General features: G+C 46.1%; 1 protein-coding gene across 1 annotated transcript in view; it reads right to left on the bottom strand.

The window, feature by feature from the left end:
- Positions 1-20,603, bottom strand: part of uqcc1 (ubiquinol-cytochrome c reductase complex assembly factor 1) — a 96,085-nt gene that overhangs the window by 14,653 nt on the left and 60,829 nt on the right. Inside the window, exons 6-7 of the mRNA XM_072515561.1 lie at positions 6,097-6,174; positions 1,798-1,911 (exon numbers count right to left, since the gene is read on the bottom strand). Coding sequence (XP_072371662.1) covers positions 1,798-1,911; positions 6,097-6,174 — 192 coding nt within the window. The remainder of the gene's footprint in view (positions 1-1,797; positions 1,912-6,096; positions 6,175-20,603) is intronic.

The following is a 20,603-nucleotide window of genomic DNA, read 5'->3' as shown; positions in this document are numbered from 1 at the left end:
TATTTTTCTTCCCAATTAAGGGGCAATTTAGCGTGGCCAATCCACCCAACCAGCACATCTTTGGGTTGTGGGGGTGAAACCCACACAGACAAGGGGAGAATGTGCAAACTCCACACGGACAGGGACCCAGGGCCGGGATCGAATCCAGATCTTCAGTGCAGTAGGCAGCAGTGCTAACCGCTGCGCCACCGTGCTGGCCTACCCTGAATATATTTCATGATGGAGCACACACAATCATCTGGGCCAGATAATTCCAAACCTTCTTAGTGAAGAAATTTCCCCTCATTTCAGTCCTAGGTGATTGCCCCTTACCCTGTGACTGCACCTCTATGTTCTGGATTCCCCAGCTAGCAGAAACAAATTCTCAGCATCTATCCTGTCAAGCCTCTGCACAATCTTGTATGTTTTGTTGCAAACGTGAAACTTTATAAAATGGTCAGGTTTTTAAAATGCTTCCTTTAATTTAAAGTGGAATAGAATGTCCTACGTAAGGGGATGCAAGGTTATATTAAACACTGCCCAGAGACTGGCCTCTGTGATTTGGTTGACATGGGGAAAGCGACTCAGGTTGAAACCTATTGAAAATCAAGGGCCAATTTTCACAACTTGACACAAAAGAGGGGAGGTTGGCTTTCTGGAGACAGGCACAGAGACTAGGCGAGGGAGACCAAAACAATTGCTGCTGCGAAAAGCAGAAGAAAAGACTGCTTAGTGTTAACCACCAAGCAGAATGCTGGTGGGAGCTGGTTCTCTGTTCAAAGAGAAGGGTCTTGGGGAGACTTAAGAAACAAGGAGTCATCCGAGTGGGAAGCTGGTTCGGGGATACTCAGAAGACTGAGAAAACCAACTTTCAAAAGGGACATTTGAAGACTCGCCCTGATGTGGGCTGAAAAGTCAGAGAAGTGTAGGAGAAAATCTTCAAGACTGTAATGCTGTTGGGAGCATATCGTAACATACAAATGGCTCGTACAGTATTTCAGTTGTGTTAGTAATGGGGCATACCTTTTCTTTAGTTTGATGTATCAGTTCATAGAATCATAGAATTTACAGAGCAGAAGGAGACCATTCGGCTATCGAGTCTGCACCGGCTCTTGGAAAGAGCACCCCATTTAAGCCCACACTTCTAACCTATCCCCGTAACCCCACCTAACCTTTTTGGACTCTAAGGGCAATTTAGCATGGCCAATCCACCTAACCTGCACATCTTTGCACTGTGGGAGGAAACCAACGCAGACATGGGGAGGACGTGCAGACTCCGCACAGACAGTGACCCAAGCCGGGAGTCGAACCTGGGATTCTGGAGCTGTGGAGCAACTGCGCTAACCACTGTGCTACCGTGCCGCTAGTTGTTTGTTAAGTAATTTTTAGTTTGTTGTTTTTGACTTGTAAAATCTCACGTGATTCTTTCTGTCGTTCCTGGGAAACATACGTCTCTTTTAAAAATATGGGGATCGTATTAGTTTCAAACAGATCACCTCTCATTCTGCTAAACACCAGAGAATACAGGCCCAATTTACTCAGCCCTAACCATAAACTATCCTTTCATCTCAGTAACCAATCTAAGTGAGCCTTTGCTGTATCGCCAGCAAGGCCATAAGACCTTAAGGCACAGGAGCAGAATTGGGCCACTTGGCCCATCGAGGCTAGTATAGCCTTCCTTAGATCTGGGGACCGAAACCGTGCACGTATTCCAGCTGCGGTTTCATCAACACCCGATAAAGTTACACGAGCAGTGTAAAATTCGGATTCTGTAAAAAGTCCAGGTTACTAGATCAATTTTGTTTCACTATTGCTGACCTGTTTGCGTACATATTCCACCATCATCTCCAACTGTCCCGGTTCCTCGCACTGTTTATTGAAGAGGTGTCGCCATAGTGATGCAGCTAACACATGGTCATCTGATAGAATTCCCTGAAAAGGAACAAAACCAAAAGAATGTCTCTCAGTGACAACATACGGCAGGGAAAACAATTCAGCGACTTTTTCTTTCAACCAATAAACATTTGAGAAAGGGATGACTATTGGCTGATAGGATATTGCAGCCATGCTTGGGCCCCCATCTCTGGAATATAATTTATATCAGAGCACATATAACCTAATAAACCTCAATATTTGCATACCATCTCATCACTTTTCTTGAAATATCTCAAATTGTTTCATGCAATGTGGTTGACTCTTAACTGCTCTCAAGGGCGATTGAGAGATGGGAAACAAATGCTGGCCTTGCCAGTGACGCCCACGTAACATTTTGAATGTTGTAATCGTTACCTCAACAAAGAGCAAGGAAACGAATGATGAATGGTCGGTTTTTTGGGTAGGATTCATTGAGGCTGGAATGTTGGTTGGATGTATCCCATCCAAGCACTGATTCTTCCAATAAGTGTTTCAGAGGGTGGATTATCATGGAGGGAATCAGTCAGCCCATCAAGTCTGCTCCACCATTCAATGAGATCATGACCGATCTGATATAATCCTCAAACCCACTTTCCTGCCTCATCCCCATACCCCTCGATTCCCTATCTGATTGAAAATCTGTCTATCTCAGCCTTGAACATAGTGAACGACCCAGCCTCTACAGCTCTCTGCGGTAAAGAATTCCACTGATTCACAACCCTCTGTTATGGGCCAGGGTTTAAGAGGACCCCAAAGTGTATCATGGAGTTCACCTGACCCACGACTTTTACTAGATTGTCGTATGGGGAGCACACGGCCCACTCTACAGGTGTGGTACAGCAGAAATCGAAAAGTTTTTTTTTTTAAAGCAGAACTCAAGTTAACATTTTTCAAACATACAGTGAACATCTTAGCAACCATCAATTCAAATACAACCCCCAAAGAATACAACACTAAGTAATCCTTACTTTCCCTTTAACATCCATAAGACATTTAAAAAAAACTTTTAACAGAAGCACATCAGGTTTAAATTCACTACTGAGAGCAGTTATCACTCTGGATTCACCAAATGATCAAGAGATAGTCTTTACATGGCAGAGAGATCAACATTACACCTTCTCTGGCTGGCTGCAGCTCCAACACTGAAACGAAACAAAAAAAAAAACAGACACACCCAAGCTTTTCTCCAAGTGAAACTAAAAAACAGAGCCAGAGCTCAGCTCCACCCAGACTCTGACATCACTGCAGTAACATGAGCAGACAAACATTTCTTAAAGTGACATTCTCATGACACCTCAGAGAATAAATTCCTCCTTTTCTCTGTCTTAAATGGGTGACCCTTTACTCTGAGATGATGCCCTCTGGTCCTAGACTCTCCCACAAGAGGAAACATCCTCTCAGCATCCACCCTGTCAAACCCCCTGAGAATCCACATGTCTCAATGAGGTCGCCTCACATTCTTCTAAACTCCAATGAGTACATAAACAATTTACTCAACCTCGCATATGAAAATCCCTCCATACGCGGGATCAGCCTAATGAACCTTCTCTGGACAGCCTCCAATGCCAGGATATATTTCCTTAGATATGGGGACCAAAACTGTTCACAGTATTCCAGGTCTGGTCTAACGACAGCCTTATATAGTTTTAGCAGGATTTAGCTATTTTTATATTCCATTCCCTTTGAAATAAAGGTCAATATTCCATTTGCCTTGCCAATGACCTGCTGAACTTGCACGTTAGCTTTTTGAGATTTATGCACGAGGGCCGGACTCGAAGAATACCCTAGTTTTCAAATACTGCCTCACGAATAACATTAATTTTTCTTTTTTTACTAAATTAAATTAGAGTACCCAATTCTCTTCCACCCACCCCCCCCCCCAATAATTAAGGGGCAATATCGTGTGGCCGATCCACCTACCCTGCACATCTTTGGGTTGTGGGAGTGAGACCCGCACAGACACGGGGAGAATGTGCAAACTCCGCACGGACAGTGACCCGGGGCCGGGATCGAACCCGGGTCCTCAGTGCCGCGAGGCGGCAGTGCTATCCGCTGCGCCACCTTGCCATCCTACGAATAACATTCATTTAAGGCATGAGCTGTGACACAAACACAAGTCTGAAGATTGTAGATCTAAGGGTATGTTGAGCACAGAGTTAGTCTTGATACTTCCAGTGCAGCACTGAGGGAGGTGAAACGTTAAACTATAGCCCCATCTGCCTTCTCAAGATTCCCAGGAAGTGCAGGGGAGTTCTCCGCAGTGCCATGGCCAACACTGATCCCTCAACCAACCTTTAAAACAGACCAACTGGCCATTATCTATTTGTTGTTACTGCAGGCTTGTGGGTGTCCACTGACTACTGCATCATCTCCATTACAACACCAAAAAAATACTTAATTGACTGATAAGCGCCCCACGATACCCTGAGACTATGAACCCGCAGCCGTCTCACTCAGACAGAGCCATCGCTGAGCCAAGGCTGACATATAAATAATGAAAAAAGGAATTGAAAAATATATTCCACGCATAAAAATGGAGAAATACACTCAATGTCCAGCAGATGGCATAAGCTCCATTGCACCATCCTAATCCTGAGAAAGATTATCATGTGCATAATATTTCCATTGATAGAACAAAATAACTGGCCCAAAGCCCAAAATGATACCATTTTGTGCAGCGAAGCCGTCCGACGGGGAAGTCAGAACACCTCTCAAACACATTCAGTGGCCACAAAGAGAATAGGACCCACGGAATGGGATCAGGATCCACTCAATTTTTCTCCGCATTTCTTGGCTCAGTGAAGCAATAAAAAAAGTGTAAAGAAAGCAAGGAAATGTATAAGTGGTATTTCATGAGATTACTTCCAAATAAGACAAACCCATGCCAAATGATTTTGGTTTAGAAACACAGTGTAGGTTTGTTCTGACTCGAGCTTTTTGATGGGGGCTGTATTATTTTAGTACTTTGCAGTGAAAGCACACATGAAGATTAGAGGGCGAGAGAGAGAGGAGGTCATACAGGTCACATCAGGAGTGAACATCCATAGTCGCCAGGGCATAAACCGAACCAGGGGCCATCAGTACAAGATAGTTATTAATACATCCAATAGGCAGTTTAACAGAGACATCTTTACCCAGGGAGTGGTTATAATATAGAATTCTACACACTGAATAGTTCAGATGTATTAAGAAACAGATGAGGGAGGAAGTACTAGAAGGATGTGCTGATAGGATGAGATGAGGGAAGGTTGAAGGAGGTTTGCATAGAGCATAAAGACCTGCTGTTAAATTTCTACACTGTGAATACTTTGTAGCCAGCCATATTATAGCAGCTCATTGCACTGTGCAATAAATCCTGCAAAGCATAAAAAGCAACCGCAGCATCTCAACCTCTAGAGTGATGGGGGTTCGGCTGTGCCGATATGACAGGCCAAGTGGCCTCCTTCTGCGCCAAAAGCTTTCTCTGATTTTTAAATAAACTAGATATGAAGTCTATACGCCACAGACATTTCCAATCCACCACTTGCCTTGCCTCCTTCATAGGAGCTCTAACTTGCTGGTTAAAATATATTCGCACTGGGTATCTCATTTAGGGGCTGGTTTAGCACACTGGGCTAAATCAGACCAAGGCAGGCCAGCAGCACGGTTCAATTCCCGTACCAGCCTCCCCGAACAGGCGCCGGAATGTGGCGACTAGGGGCTTTTCACAGTAACTTCATTTGAAGTCTACTTGTGACAATAAGCGATTTTCATTTTCATTTAATTTAATTTAAGTGGCTCCTCTTCAGTTGAGAGTTTGGGCAGAACGTTACGTAGGAACAGGAGGTTTATAAGCCTCTCAGGCCTGTTAAGAGTATTCAATTGGATTTATGATGATCTGCATCTCAACTCCATTTATCCACTTTGGTTCCATAACACAATACCCCTCCTTGCCCATCAAACATCTGCCAATCTCAACTGTGACATTTTCAATTGACTTCTCCTAACCTCAGCAGCATTTTGGAAGCGAGAATTCGACATTCCCACTAACCTTTGTATAAGGAAGTGCTTCCCGGTATCAGCCCTCAAATTATCCAGCTCGAATATTAAGGTGAGAAACATACTGTCACCACCTGATGCACGCAGTGAACTTACAAATCTTCATCTTAAAAAGTCTTTCCACCTTTCCAGGAGGCGAGAACTTCAAGGAAATTCAACACTCACCTCATCATATCCAAAAATAGCTGCGTAGAAGTTTTCAGTCATAACTCTCATATTCTCCTTCAGCACAACAGATTCGATCTGAGGGACATAAATGGTACCATGGATGAATGTTTGGCAAGTCATTAATTACACTTCAAAGATGATCAGGTTAGAAGTAAATAGACATCAGGATATTGCCAAATCCAGTGTCACTCAAGAGTAGACAACAGCAGCTTCTAAGCGTGTCCCTCATGGCAGACTGGTACAGAAGGTGAAGTCACACAGGATCAGAGGTGAGCTGGCAAGGTGGATACAGAACTGGCTAGGTTATAGAAGCCAGAGGGTAGCAATGGAAGGGTGCCTTTTTTGAATGGCGGGCTGTGACTAATGGTGTTCCGCAGGGATCAGTGCTGGGACCATTGCTGTTTGTAGTTATATATAAATGATTTGGAGGGAAATGTAGCCGGTCTGATTAGTAATTTGCGGACGACACAAAGGTTGGTGGAATTGCGGATAGCGATGACTGTCAGAGGATACAACAGCATATAGATCGGTTAGAGACTTGGGCGGAGAGATGGCAGATGGAGTTTATTACCGGACAAATGTGAGGTAACGCATTTGGGAAGGTCTAATACAGGTGGGAAATAAACCGTAAATGGCAGAATCCGTAAGAATTTGTCAGGCAGAGGGATCTGGGTGTACAGGTCCACAGGTCATTGAAAGGGGCAACACAGGTGGAGACTGTACTGAAGAAGACAAACGGCATTCTTTCCTTCATCGGACGGGACACTGAGTATAAAAATTGGCAAGTCATGCTGCAGCTGTACAGAACCTTAGTTAGGCTGCACTTGAAATATAGTGTTCCAAGGAATATAGTCGCCACACTACCAGAAGAATGTGGAGGTTTTGGACAGGGTACAGAAGAGGTTTACTAAGATGTTGCCTGGTATGGAGGCCATTAGCTATGAGGAGAGGTTGGATAAACTAGATTTGTTCTCACTGAAACTTCGGAGGTTGAGGGGCGACCTGATAGAGGTCTACAAAATTATGAGGGCATGGACAGAGTGGATAGTCAGAAGCCTTTTCCCAGGGTGGAAGAGTCAATTACTAGCGGACATCGGTTTAAGGTGAGAGTGGTAAAGTTTAGAGATGTGCGAGGGGAATTTTTTATTTATTTTTTAAACACATTAGAGGGTAGTGGGTGCCTGGAAATCACTGCCAGAGGAGGTGGTGGAAACAGATACGATTGTGACGGCTAAGGGGCCTCTTGACAAATACATGAATAACATGCGAGTAGAGGGATATGGGCCCCAGAAGTGTAAAAGGTTTTAGGTTAGATGGGCAGCATGTTTGGCGCAGGCTTGGAGTGCTGAAGGGCCTGTTTGTGTGCATGTGCTGTTCTTTGTTGTTCTTTGAAATGCGTATCAATAACTAGTTGGCTTACCCTAAGTACTGCTCGAGTGTAGGATTAATGCCGGCAAGGAGTGGAGGGTCTGAATAGCCTGTTTCTATCCTGCATATTCTGTATAATACATTTTCCTCTTAATTGCAGCTTTGCAGCATTCACCAGTCTCTCGATTTTATCCTGCCCTCTTCTCCATAAGTATTAACAAAGGCACGCTGCATTTTACTGGGTGAAGTGGAGTGGTAACTCAGAGGGTCAGATGCATAGGAATATGGAGTAAACCCAGCTTGCAGTTATTTCAGATATGGGCAGATGTTCTTCCCTGAAAGGTGATATTCATAGATGAGGATTAACATCTTCACAGTGAACGACCAGACCAACACTACTGTGATGGGTCAGGGTTTAGAGAATCCCAAAGTGTATCATGGAGTTCAACTGACCCACAACTTTTAATAGATTGTGGTATGGGGAGCACACGGCCCACACTACAGGTATGGTACAGCAGAAAATACACCAGGGGTTTTTAAAACAAAACAATATTTATTCCACGAACTCAAGTTAACCTTTTTAAAACAAAGTGAATATCTTAGCAACCAGTAAATCAAATACACCCCCCCCCCAAAGAATACAACACTAAGTAACCTGTATGCTGTCCTTTTATCATCCAAAATACTTAACAAACCTTCAAACAGGAACACATTAGGTTTGCATTTAATACCGAGACCGTTTTACAATTTTGAGTTTGCCAAATGATCCATAGATAGTCTTTGGATGGCAGAGATCAACAGCAGTGCAGCTCACTGAAAAAACACCAGACGCACCCAAACTTTTCTCAAACTGAAAACTAAAAAGCAGAAATAGAGCTCAGCTCCACCCACACTCTGACATCACTCCAGTAACATGAGCAGCTCCATTTCTTAAAGGTACATTTCTTAAACACCCATTTCTTAAAGGGTACTCTCACATGACACTACTGCAAGGTGATGCGCCTAACCAAATTGCCTCGTGTACAGAAAAATAATGTCAATCCTCTTACTCCCCACATCAGTTCCAAATCTGACCAACCGCATTTCTCAACTTTAGCTACAGACCTTCCATTTTACATTTCTTTCACATTTGAAGCATTGTATGGTTGGGACAATGCTCAGGGAAAGGGATTAACAATGCTGGTAGCTTTAGAATGTTGGCTGCTCATTTCTGCAAATATGACCAGGCGATCTTCGCTACCTAATTCCTCTCTTCTAAATGTATCAACTCCCGCTAGGGAGTGTGCCAGGGTGGAAGAGTCAATTATGCAGTGAGTGGAGGCACATCAGAGCTGGACCTGACCAATGTTTTACTCAATGTTAGTTTCCAACCCCAGGCATCACTGAGGCCTTTCTGTCTATTTTTATTAAGGGGTTTTGATCCCTACCCACTGTGCAAAGGAGGGATGATCCCTACCCACTGGGCAAATGGAGGGGTGATCCCTACCCACTGGGCAAATGGAGGGGTGATCCCTACCCACTGGGCAAATGGGGGGTTGATCACTACCCACTGGACAAATGGGGGGTTGATCCCTACCCACTGGGCAAATGGGGGGGGGTGATCATTACCCACTGGGCAAATGGGGGGTTGATCATTACCCACTGGGCAAATGGGGGGTTGATCATTACCCACTGGGCAAATGGGGGGTTGATCCCTACCCACTGGGCAAATGGGGGGGGGGGGTGATCACTACCCACTGGGCAAATGGAGGGGTGATCACTACCCACTGGGCAAATGGGGGGTTGATCTCTACCCACTGGGCAAATGGGGGGGGTGATCCCTACCCACTGGGCAAATGGGGGGTTGATCACTACCCACTGGGCAAATGGGGGGTTGATCACTACCCACTGGGCAAATGGGGGGGGGGGGGTGATCACTACCCACTGGGCAAATGGAGGGGTGATCACTACACACTGGGCAAATGGAGGGGTGATCACTACCCACTGGGCAAATGGGGGGTTGATCCCTACCCACTGGGCAAATGGGGGGTTGATCACTACCCACTGGGCAAATGGGGGGGTGATCACTACCCACTGGGCAAATGGAGGGGTGATCACTACCCACTGGGCAAATGGGGGGGGGGGGTGATCACTACCCACTGGGCAAATGAGGGGTTGATCCCTACCCACTGGGCAAATGGGGGGTTGATCACTACCCACTGGGCAAATGGGGGGGGTGATCACTACCCACTGGGCAAATGGAGGGTTGATCACTACCCACTGGGCAAATGGAGGGGTGATCACTACCCACTGGGCAAATGGAGGGGTGATCACTACCCACTGGGCAAATGGGGGGTTGATCCCTACCCACTGGGCAAATGGGGGGTTGATCACTACCCACTGGGCAAATGGGGGGGTGATCACTACCCACTGGGCAAATGGAGGGGTGATCACTACCCACTGGGCAAATGGGGGGGGGGTGATCACTACCCACTGGGCAAATGGGGGGTTGATCCCTACCCACTGGGCAAATGGGGGGTTGATCACTACCCACTGGGCAAATGGGGGGGGGGTGATCACTACCCACTGGGCAAATGGAGGGTTGATCACTACCCACTGGGCAAATGGGGGGTGATCACTACCCACTGGGCAAATGGAGGGTTGATCACTACCCACTGGGCAAATGGAGGGGTGATCACTACCCACTGGGCAAATGGAGGGGTGATCACTACCCACTGGGCAAATGGGGGGTTGATCCCTACCCACTGGGCAAATGGGGGGTTGATCACTACCCACTGGGCAAATGGGGGGGTGATCACTACCCACTGGGCAAATGGAGGGGTGATCACTACCCACTGGGCAAATGGGGGGGGGGTGATCACTACCCACTGGGCAAATGGGGGGTTGATCCCTACCCACTGGGCAAATGGGGGGTTGATCACTACCCACTGGGCAAATGGGGGGGGTGATCACTACCCACTGGGCAAATGGAGGGTTGATCACTACCCACTGGGCAAATGGAGGGGTGATCACTACCCACTGGGCAAATGGAGGGGTGATCACTACCCACTGGGCAAATGGGGGGGGGGTTGATCCCTACCCACTGGGCAAATGGGGGGTTGATCCCTACCCACTGGGCAAATGGGGGGGGGGTGATCCCTACCCACTGGGCAAATGGGGGGTTGATCACTACCCACTGGGCAAATGGAGGGTTGATCCCTACCCATTGGGCAAATGGAGGATTACCACCCACTGGGCAAATGGGGGGGTTGATCCCTACCCACTGGGCAAATGGAGGATTACCACCCACTGGGCAAATGGGGGGTTGATCACTACCCATTGGGCAAATGGGGGGTTGATCCCTACCCACTGGGCAAATGGGGGGGGGGGGGTGATCACTACCCATTGGGCAAATGGAGGATTGATTACCACCCACTGGGCAAATGGGGGGTTGATCCCTACCCACTGGGCAAATGGAGGGTTGATTACCCACTGGGCAAATGGGGGGGGGGGGTGATCACTACCCATTGGGCAAATGGAGGATTGATTACCACCCACTGGGCAAATGGGGGGTTGATCCCTACCCACTGGGCAAATGGAGGGTTGATTACCCACTGGGCAAATGGGGGGGGGGTGATCACTACCCATTGGGCAAATGGAGGATTGATTACCACCCACTGGGCAAATGGGGGGTTGATCCCTACCCACTGGGCAAATGGGGGGTTGATCCCTACCCACTGGGCAAATGGAGGGTTGATCACTACCCATTGGGCAAATAGGGGGGTTGATCACTACCCACTGGGCAAAGGGAGTTTTTCCAACCACAGAACAAATGCAGTGCCCCCAGCTACTGTAAAACAGCGAGGAGGTGGGACCCTGCCTTGCGGTGAGAGGGAAAGCTGGTAAAAAGAATGTAGATTTTCAAGTGCAATATTCAGAGGTTCCACTTTACTCATTTAACAAATCCTTAATATTGTTTGTGAGGTCCAGGTAGAGAAAGGCTACAGCCACTGGTAGCTAAAAAGATAGACACAAAAATCTGAAACCCGGGGAAACATTTGCTAGTCACCTTAAGGCAAATGCAGCAAAGCCATAGAACACAGTGAGTTCCCTGATAAGTTAATATTTCTGCTACATTAATATTCACGGAAAAGCCAAACCATTTGCTATCTAAACTGGTTCTATTCCTTCCTGTTAACTCAGTACTATCCTTGTGTAAATTTCTAGTGCAGTTAAACAAACAGCTCAGCAGTGGATTACACATCATACCACTGTTTCATGTCTGACTGTTTGTCCTAGAACATATCCCGCGTGGCTGTTGAAATATGTATATTTCTGGCATCCCACCAATACATGACAAGTTAAAATTTTACATAAAAAGATGTCGGAAATTGGACTTTTCATTGGACTTTAAAAATGTGTACCAGAGTTAGCCGTGGACGGATTGCAAACTTAGCGCTTCAGCGTAATCACACCGGTAAATCTCTTTGCCCTGAAATGGTGGCTTTGCTCATTGGCTTACAGGAACAGCGCAGGCAACTTGTGTTACTGTAAGTCCGCAGCAGCCTGCCTGAAATACACCAGAGTTTAAAAACTCCATGGGCCAGCGCCTTAAACGAGCACAAGCAGCTGCCAATTAAAAGATATCCCAAACATCCAAGGAGCCTTAAAACCCCCCTGGCCTTCTTGATGGCTGCCATGCCCTCCGACGCTAATAGCAGCAGCTTTATTGGTGCAGCCTTTCTCCTTTGTGAGTGAAACAGACTCTCTCCCCCCCCCCGATGTCCCTTGGAGCAAGGGGCGAGTGGTGCAGAAGGCAGGCTGGAATACATTAAGTGTTGAATCCTAGTGTAGCTGGAGTGCCAATCCCCAACAAGGAGGGAAAACATTGCCTCATTAAATAAACTGACAAAATAAAAGAGCAGAAATAAAACACAGAGCACCAGCTCTGAAAGAAAGCACAATTAAGTGCAAGAGAGAGAAAAAAAAATGAAACGAAAATCGCTTGTCACAAGTAGGCTTCAAATGAAGTTACTATGGAATGCCCATAGTCGCCACATTCCGGCGCCTGTTCGGGGAGGCTGATACGGCCTTTTAACCCTGTGATAATTTGTTCAAACGGTTTACTCTTGTGGAACATTCCACAGAAACATTGGGCAGGATCTTCAAATGCCCCTGTCGGTGAGGTCAGGTGCGCTTTAAAAATAACACTCCCGGAAGGCACGTCAGGAAGGGGGATGTGCGGAGGAGCCAGCAATCTGTTGGTTAACTGTCCGTTAAACCCGCGGAAGAGCTCGTTAATGGGCTGAAGATGAGAATCTTTTTTTCAAATCAGTGAACAGGAAGAGCAAACGGTCAGGTCCACATCGAGAGCCATCATGTCAAATAAAAACAGAAAGTGTAAAGGTTCAGTCGGTCTGTCAGCATCTGTGAAGGGAGAAAGAGAGTGGACGTTTCAATGGCAATATGATTCTCTTCTGGAAGATCTTGGTCTCCTAAAACTTGCAAAGATCCTCAATGAAATAGGTTCAGATTCATTAGAATCGCATGTTGCCAGACCCGCTGAGATTTTCCAGCACTTTTTATTTCACGGCTCCAGCATCCTCAGCCTTTTCTTTAATTTTAGTGCCATTATGTGGTGTTGCTGCTGGATTAAAGTGCTAGGAATAAAACAGGGTTGTTCAAACTGCTCAAGCAGTGGCACTAAGTTGCCACTGCTTGAGCAGAGAGTGTCAAGTACCTTCTGATTAACCATTTAACTACTTGTATGCACCATGAGGCTGCTGTCTTTGAGCATTGAGCTCCAGCTCCAGACCCTTCTTCCAGGCGGAGACCCCTCCTCCGGGCCCAGGCCCTTCCTCCGGACCCAGGCCCTTCCTCCGGACCCAGGCCCTTCCTCCGGACCCAGGCCCTTCCTCCGGACCCAGGCCCTTCCTCCGGACCCAGGCCCTTCCTCCGGACCCAGGCCAAGATCATTCCCTCCAGGCCCAGACCCTTCCTCCAGGCCCAGACCCTTCCTCCAGGCCCAGACCCTTCCTCCAGGCCCAGACCCTTCCTCCAGGCCCAGGTCCTTCCTCCAGGCCCAGGTCCTTCCTCCAGGCCCAGGTCCTTCCTCCAGGCCCAGGTCCTTCCTCCAGGCCCAGGTCCTTCCTCCAGGCCCAGGTCCTTCCTCCAGGCCCAGGTCCTTCCTCCAGGCCCAGGTCCTTCCTCCAGGCCCAGGTCCTTCCTCCAGGCCCAGGTCCTTCCTCCAGGCCCAGGTCCTTCCTCCAGGCCCAGGCAATGCCATGGCACTAACTAGCTACCAGGACAATTAAAGGCTTTGCATATTGAAATAGCATCACAGCGCCGAACCAGACAAGGGGCGTGGATCGGGACCTGAAAATAATCAGGCCCCAGATTGAAAATTCAGTCCATTGTCTAAATTGTGACGTTTGCACGTTCTCCCAGTGTCTGCCTGGGTTTCCTCCGGGTGCTCCGCTTTCCTCCCACCATCCAAAGATGTGCCGGTTAGGTGGATTGGCCATGCTAAATTTCCCTTTAGTGTCCAAGAGTTAGATAGGCTTATGGGGATAGAGTGGGGAAATGGGCCTGGATAGGGCAGAGGGTTGGTGCCGATGGACTGAATGACCTCCTTCTGCACTGTAGGGATTTGATTACCCAAAGGGAAACATCAATAACAATTCATCACCCACAGAATTGTTACAATTTTGAGCTCTTTAGACTTTGTAGGAGAATGAAGGGGTAAAACACATCTTTGTTCAGATGAGTTTTGTTGGAAAAGAAACACTGTAAACTTGCAAGTTTAACCCTTTACTGGCAGAATTCTTGGAGAAGAAACTTGCATTCATATAGCACCTATCCAGATTTCACGAGGCACTCTAGAGCCAGTGAATTGTTTGAACGTGCGGTTAAAGAGTTATAGTCACACACAGAATTATCCCTCAACAACACAGGTCAAGAGGGACTTCAGTTATATGGCGAGATTGGAGAAGTTGGCATCGTTTGTCTTAAAACAGCGAACGTTAAGGGGAGATTTAATAGAGGTATTCAAAAACCATGAGGAGCTTTGAAAGAGTAAACAGGGTGACCTTTTTCTATTGGCAAGAGCATTGGCAACTATAGGATACAGATTTAAATCAATTAGAACATAGAAAAATACAGCACAGAACAGGCCCTTCGGCCCACGATGTTGTGCCGAACTTTTGTCCTAGATTAAGAACAGATTAATCTACACCCCATCATTCTACCGTGATCCATGTACCTATCCAATAGCCTCTTGAAGGTCCCTAATGTTTCCGACTCAACTACTTCCACAGGCAGTGCATTCCATGCCCCCACTACTCTCTGGGTAAAGAACCTACCTCTGACATCCCTCCTATATCTTCCACCATTCACCTTAAATTTATGTCCCCTTGTAATGGTTTGTTCCACCCGGGGAAAAAGTCTCTGACTGTCTACTCTATCTATTCCCCTGATCATCTTATAAACCTCTATCAAGTCGCCCCTCATCCTTCTCCGTTCTGATGAGAAAAGGCCTAGCACCCTCAACCTTTCCTCGTAAGACCTACTCTCCATTCCAGGCAACATCCTGGTAAATCTCCTTTGCACCTTTTCCAAAGCTTCCACATCCTTCCTAAAATGAGACAACCAGAACTGCACACACTACTCCAAATGCGGCCGTACAGCTGCATCATCACCTCACGGCTCTTAAATTCAATCCCTCTGCTAATGAACGCTAGCACACCATAGGCCTTCTTCACAGCTCTATCCACTTGAGTGGCAACTTTCAAAGATCTATGAACATAGACCCCAAGATCTCTCTGCTCCTCCACATTGCCAAGAACCCTACCGTTAACCCTGTATTCCGCATTCATACTTGTCCTTCCAAAATGGACAACCTCACACTTTTCAGGGTTAAACTCCATCTGCCACTTCTCAGCCCAGCTCTGCATCCTATCTATGTCTCTTTGCAGCCAACAACAGCCCTCCTCACTATCCAAAACTCCACCAATCTTCGTATCGTCTGCAAATTTACTGACCCACTCTTCAACTCCCTCATCCAAGTCATTAATGAAAATCACAAACAGCAGAAGACCCAGAACTGATCCCTGCGGTACACCACTGGTAACTGGGCTCCAGGCTGAATATTTGCCATCCACCACCACTCTGACTTCTATCGGTTAGCCAGTTTGTTATCCAACTGGCCAGATTTCCCACTATCCCATGCCTCCTTACTTCCTGCATAAGCCTACCATGGGGAACCTTATCAAATGCCTTACTAAAATCCATGTACACTACATCCACTGCTTTACCTTCATCCACATGCTTGGTCACCTCCTCAAAGAATTCAATAAGACTTGTGAGGCAAGTCCTACCCCTCAGAAATCTGTGCTGACTATCCCTAATCAAGCAGTGTCTTTCCTGATGCTCAGAAATCCTATCCCTCAGTACCCTTTCCATTACTTTGCCTACCACCGAAGTAAGACTAACTGGCCTGTAATTCCCAGGGTTATCCCTATTCCCTTTTTTGAACAGAGGCACGACATTCGCCACTCTCCAATCCCCTTGTACCACCCTTGTTGACAGTGAGGACGAAACGATCATTGCCAACGGCTCTGCAATTTCATCTCTTGCTTCCCATAGAATCCTTGGTATCCCGTCAGGCCCGGGGACTTGTCTATCCTCAAGTTTTTCAAAATGCCCAACACATCTTCCTTCCTAACAAGTATCTCCTCGGGCTTACCAGTCTGTTTCACACTGTCCTCTCCAACAATATGGCCCCTCTCATTCGTAAATACTGAAGAAAAGTACTCATTCAAGACCTCGCCTATCTCTTCAGACTCAATACACAATCTCCTGCTCCTTGATCGGACCTACCCTCGCTCTAGTCATTCTCATATTTCTCACATATGTGTAAAAGGCCTTGGGGTTTTCCTTGATCCTACCCGCCAAAGATTGTTCATGCCCTCTCTTAGCTCTCCTAATCCCTTTCTTCAGTTCCCTCCTGGCTATCTTGTATCCCTCCAATGCCCTGTCTGAACCTTGTTTCCTCAGCCTTACGTAAGTCTCCTTTTTCCTCTTAACAAGACATTCAACCTCTCTTGTCAACCATGGTTCCCTCACTCGACCATCTCTTCCCTGCCTGACAGGGACATACATATCAAGGACAAAAGATTCAGAGTGGATGGGAGTAGGATATTTTTTAAGTAGTGAGTTATGATGATTTGCCTGAAACGGCGGTGATTTCAGATTCAACAGCAACTTTGTGGAGAAAATATGCTGAGCTATGGGGGCAGAGCAGGGGAGTGGGACTAATTGGGTAGCACTTTCTAAGAGCCAACACAGGCATGATGGGAAGAATGGCCTCCCATCTGTGCAGTGTGATCCTATAAATAAGAGAAGTGACAATTAATCTGTTTTGGCGATAGACATTTGGGGGGGGGGGGGGAAATGTTGGTCAAGGCTTTGGAGAACATCGCACTCTTTCAGCGTGGCTTTTACATCCACCTGCACAGCGAATCCAACACCCCCTGCACCAGATACTCCAACCATGTACACGCACTGAAACATCAGCCTATTTATGTGCTCAAGTTGAACTTGAACCTACTGCCTTCTGGTTCAGTGTGTGTGACGTTACCAATAAGCCATTCAACATGGATGGGAAGTACACATCGAGCTTGAACGGTACACGATAAAGCAATCTGATAGGACTGAGCAGCGATGACGAGGACTCTGCAGGAGGTTGAGAAGTGCAAAAGACGGGGGGTATCTATAGATCAACAATCAATCTTCCAGGAGGCAAAATGGTGGATTGGGCTGACAGGTCCTTGTGGAAGCGATGCACTGTATAGGAAGTTCTAGTTAGAGGTTTGAAACAGAATCACACATTGGAGGCTGGCGGACCCAACAACTGAATGTATTAAAAAGATTTTAAGCCCGAGGAGTTAAAATAATCATGACAAGTTTACAAGGGAGTGTTAGAAACAAAAGCCTCTATAAAAACAATCTAGATAAATGACATGCAGTTATTCTCAAGTCTTGATCAATCTATCAGCTGTAAAAAAAAATTCTACTTATGAAACTTGACTAGAACAGTTGAAAGCGCTGAGGTCAGGAGCTCTTTGTGTTGTTTATACAGCTGTGTCAATTTTTGATTCCCTAACTTTGCCGACAAGTTTGGCTGAAGCCTTCTTGATTAACTAAGAGACGGGCTTGAAAAAGAGGGGTGCCTCTCACTAACAGCTTTGCTAAGAGTTTAGTTCGCGCCTCAAATCTCAGAATTCGATGACCTAAATTCAAACAAACATTAGACATCTAATAATGGTTGCCATGTGTCTACACTTGCGCTGCCATCTGTATCGGGACGAGGGCTTATTACCAGAACGTTTTAGAAAAAAAGCAATATGGAATTTTTCTTCTGACTTGCTTTTACTGAACTCCATGCTGAGCCTTGACGAGAGTTCCTTGCGCATTTGCCATTCTGCTCTGCCACCCAGAAATGGAGTCAGACAACAATCATTTGCATTCATATAGTGCCTTTAATGTTGCAAAAATCCCAAGGCAATTCACAGGAGAGTTGACAAATACTTGCATGAGGAGATATTCGGGCAGGTGACCAAACTCTTATTGGTCAAAGAGACCGGTTTTAAGAAGGAGCTTAAAGGAGGAGAGAGGGCTAAAGAGATGGAACGGTTTAGGGAGGTAATTTCAGTGTTTAATAATATAATAATAATATTTATTATTGTCGCAGGTAGACTGCAATGAAGTTAATGTGAAAATCCCCTAGTCCCCACACTCCGGCGCCTGTTCGGGTATAGAGGGAGAATTTAGAATGTCCAATTCACCTAACAAGCATGACTTTCGGGAGGAAACTGGAGCACCCGGAGGAAACCCACGCAGACACGGGGAGAACATGCAGACTCTGCATAGACAGTGACCCAGGCGGGAATCGAGCCTGGGACCCTGGCGCTGTGAAGCCACAGTGATAACCACTGTGCTACCGTGATGCTGCGCGACAAATGAAAGCATGGTTGCCAACAATGGAATGATGAAAATCGGGAAGCTCAAGAGGCCAGAATTGGAATGGTGCTGAGATGGAGAGCTCTGTGGTTAGGTGAGGAAAATACTTGCATTTATTGTGTGGAACCTTTCTAAACTAAAGGATGCTCCAAAATGCTTAACTAACAAAGTACTTTTTGTTTTTTAAGTGTAGTCATTTATGCAATATTAAAAAAGTGGCAACTGATTTGTGTAGTGAGCTCTCACAAACAAAGTGATAACAGCGAGATAATCTGTTTCAAGAATAAGTATTGGCCAGGATGACGCGGAGGTTAGGAAAACCAACGGATTTGTATTTGTATTGGTAAACATTAGAAATAAGGTATAGTTTTAAGCGGGTTTAATTTAATGTTTTTGTGCCTGGCAGGATAAAACCTGTGGGGAATTCATACTAGACAAAGGTGTATCTATATTTGGGGGTTGGTCAAGTTCCAACTGTCTTTCTATTGTGGTTAGAGAGGGCTGCAGCATGAAGTAAAAATAGTGGCAACAGGGGCGTTGCTTGGCAACAGGAGGCCACCTTCCTTTGTTATTCATTTTAACTAGAAGCCAGAGCAGTCGGAGACAGGATCTCAGGGACATCTCTCAACTCTGCCAGAAGACTGGATAGAACTGGAGCTGCAAAGAGGCAGGATTCCTAAAGTACAAGTCACAGTCCAGATAACCAGGGAATTGGGACAGAAAGTGTGTTTAAGGCGGCTGGAGTTAACTGAACAGAAACCAAGATATTGTTCAGAAGAATTCAAGGAAGAATAAACAAAGTGTTCTGAGTTAGAGACACAATTGCAGCAACTTGATTTAAATGGGACAGCAGATTTCAGGGGTAGATGAAACGTTTGGTGTCATTTAAATACCGTCTGGGAATCGTAAAAGCATTTTGAGCAGTTTGCACAGCAGTCAAGACAAAGAAATCCTGGACTGGATTCTCTGCTAGCAGAGTGGAAGCTTTGTTTGAAAGTGCCATCTGTAAAATCGGGACTGGAGTTCAGAATGCAAACCTCCAAGGGAAAACATTATTTTGAGAGAAGGGATTAAAGCTTGCTTTTGAGAGTGGAGTATGGAAACCCTCACGTGACAATCATCTGGAAGGATACGGAGGAGAAACCCACGGACTGTAACTTGGGTTCAGAGCAGAGTGTGTACTTGGCCACCGTCATCCCGTGTGCTCAAAAGGGACTTTTTGAATTAATGAGACCACTGTAGCTTAAGATGTACTTTGTAATCCATGTTAATCTTTAAATCTGTGTGTATTTGTTAAACTAAGGGGGAGTAAAGGAGTATTGCATTATAATCCAATTATTCATGTTATTAAAAGAGAAATTACTGCGGATGCTGGAATCTGAAACGAAAGAGAAAATGCTGGAAAATCTCAGCAAGTCTGGCAGCATCTATAGGGAGAGAAAAGAGCTAACGTTTCGAGTCCGATGACTCTTTGTCAAAGCTTTGACAAAGAGTCATCGGACTCGAAACGTTAGCTCTTTTCTATCCCTACAGATGCTGCCAGACTTGCTGAGATTTTCCAGCATTTTCTCTTTCGTTTTCATGTTATTATTTTTGTTAAAACTAATTGGTGGTTCTGTGACTCCATTCCTCCACGTTTTATAAAAAAAAAAGGTAAAAGTTACGATCTATTGAGTCAGGATTCCATTCTAGAATCTTCCCGTCCAATTATAACACCAACTACGATTGTAACTCAGGAAAATTCCCTTGCTCTTCTTCTTCAGAATAAATGGAAATCTTTACCAGCAACCAAAGAAGGCAGATGCGGTCTTAATATAAAGTATCCTCTGAAAGACGGCACCTCCAACCCTCCAGCACTCCCTCAGTACTGCACTGGAGGGTGAGCTTTGATTTTCATGTTCAAGTCCTGGAGCAGAACTTGAACTCACAACTTTAGTTAAGAGTGCGAGTAACTGGGCTGACACTGGAGGTAGGAAGGGTGAAGGCATGGGGGGGGGATTCTGAAAAAGAGGATAAGAATTTTCAAATGGTGTTGTCACCAGACTGGGAGCCAATGTAGGTCAGTGGGCATTGGAGTGATGAGGACATGGCATTTGCTGCAACGTGGGCTGAGTTTTTGACGTGCCCATGTTTGCAAA

The sequence above is a fragment of the Scyliorhinus torazame genome, chromosome 8, assembly GCF_047496885.1.
Source record: "Scyliorhinus torazame isolate Kashiwa2021f chromosome 8, sScyTor2.1, whole genome shotgun sequence".
Lineage (NCBI taxonomy): Eukaryota > Metazoa > Chordata > Chondrichthyes > Carcharhiniformes > Scyliorhinidae > Scyliorhinus > Scyliorhinus torazame.
Note: the sequence above shows the minus strand (reverse complement) of the source record. Positions and strands in the feature narration are given on the sequence as shown.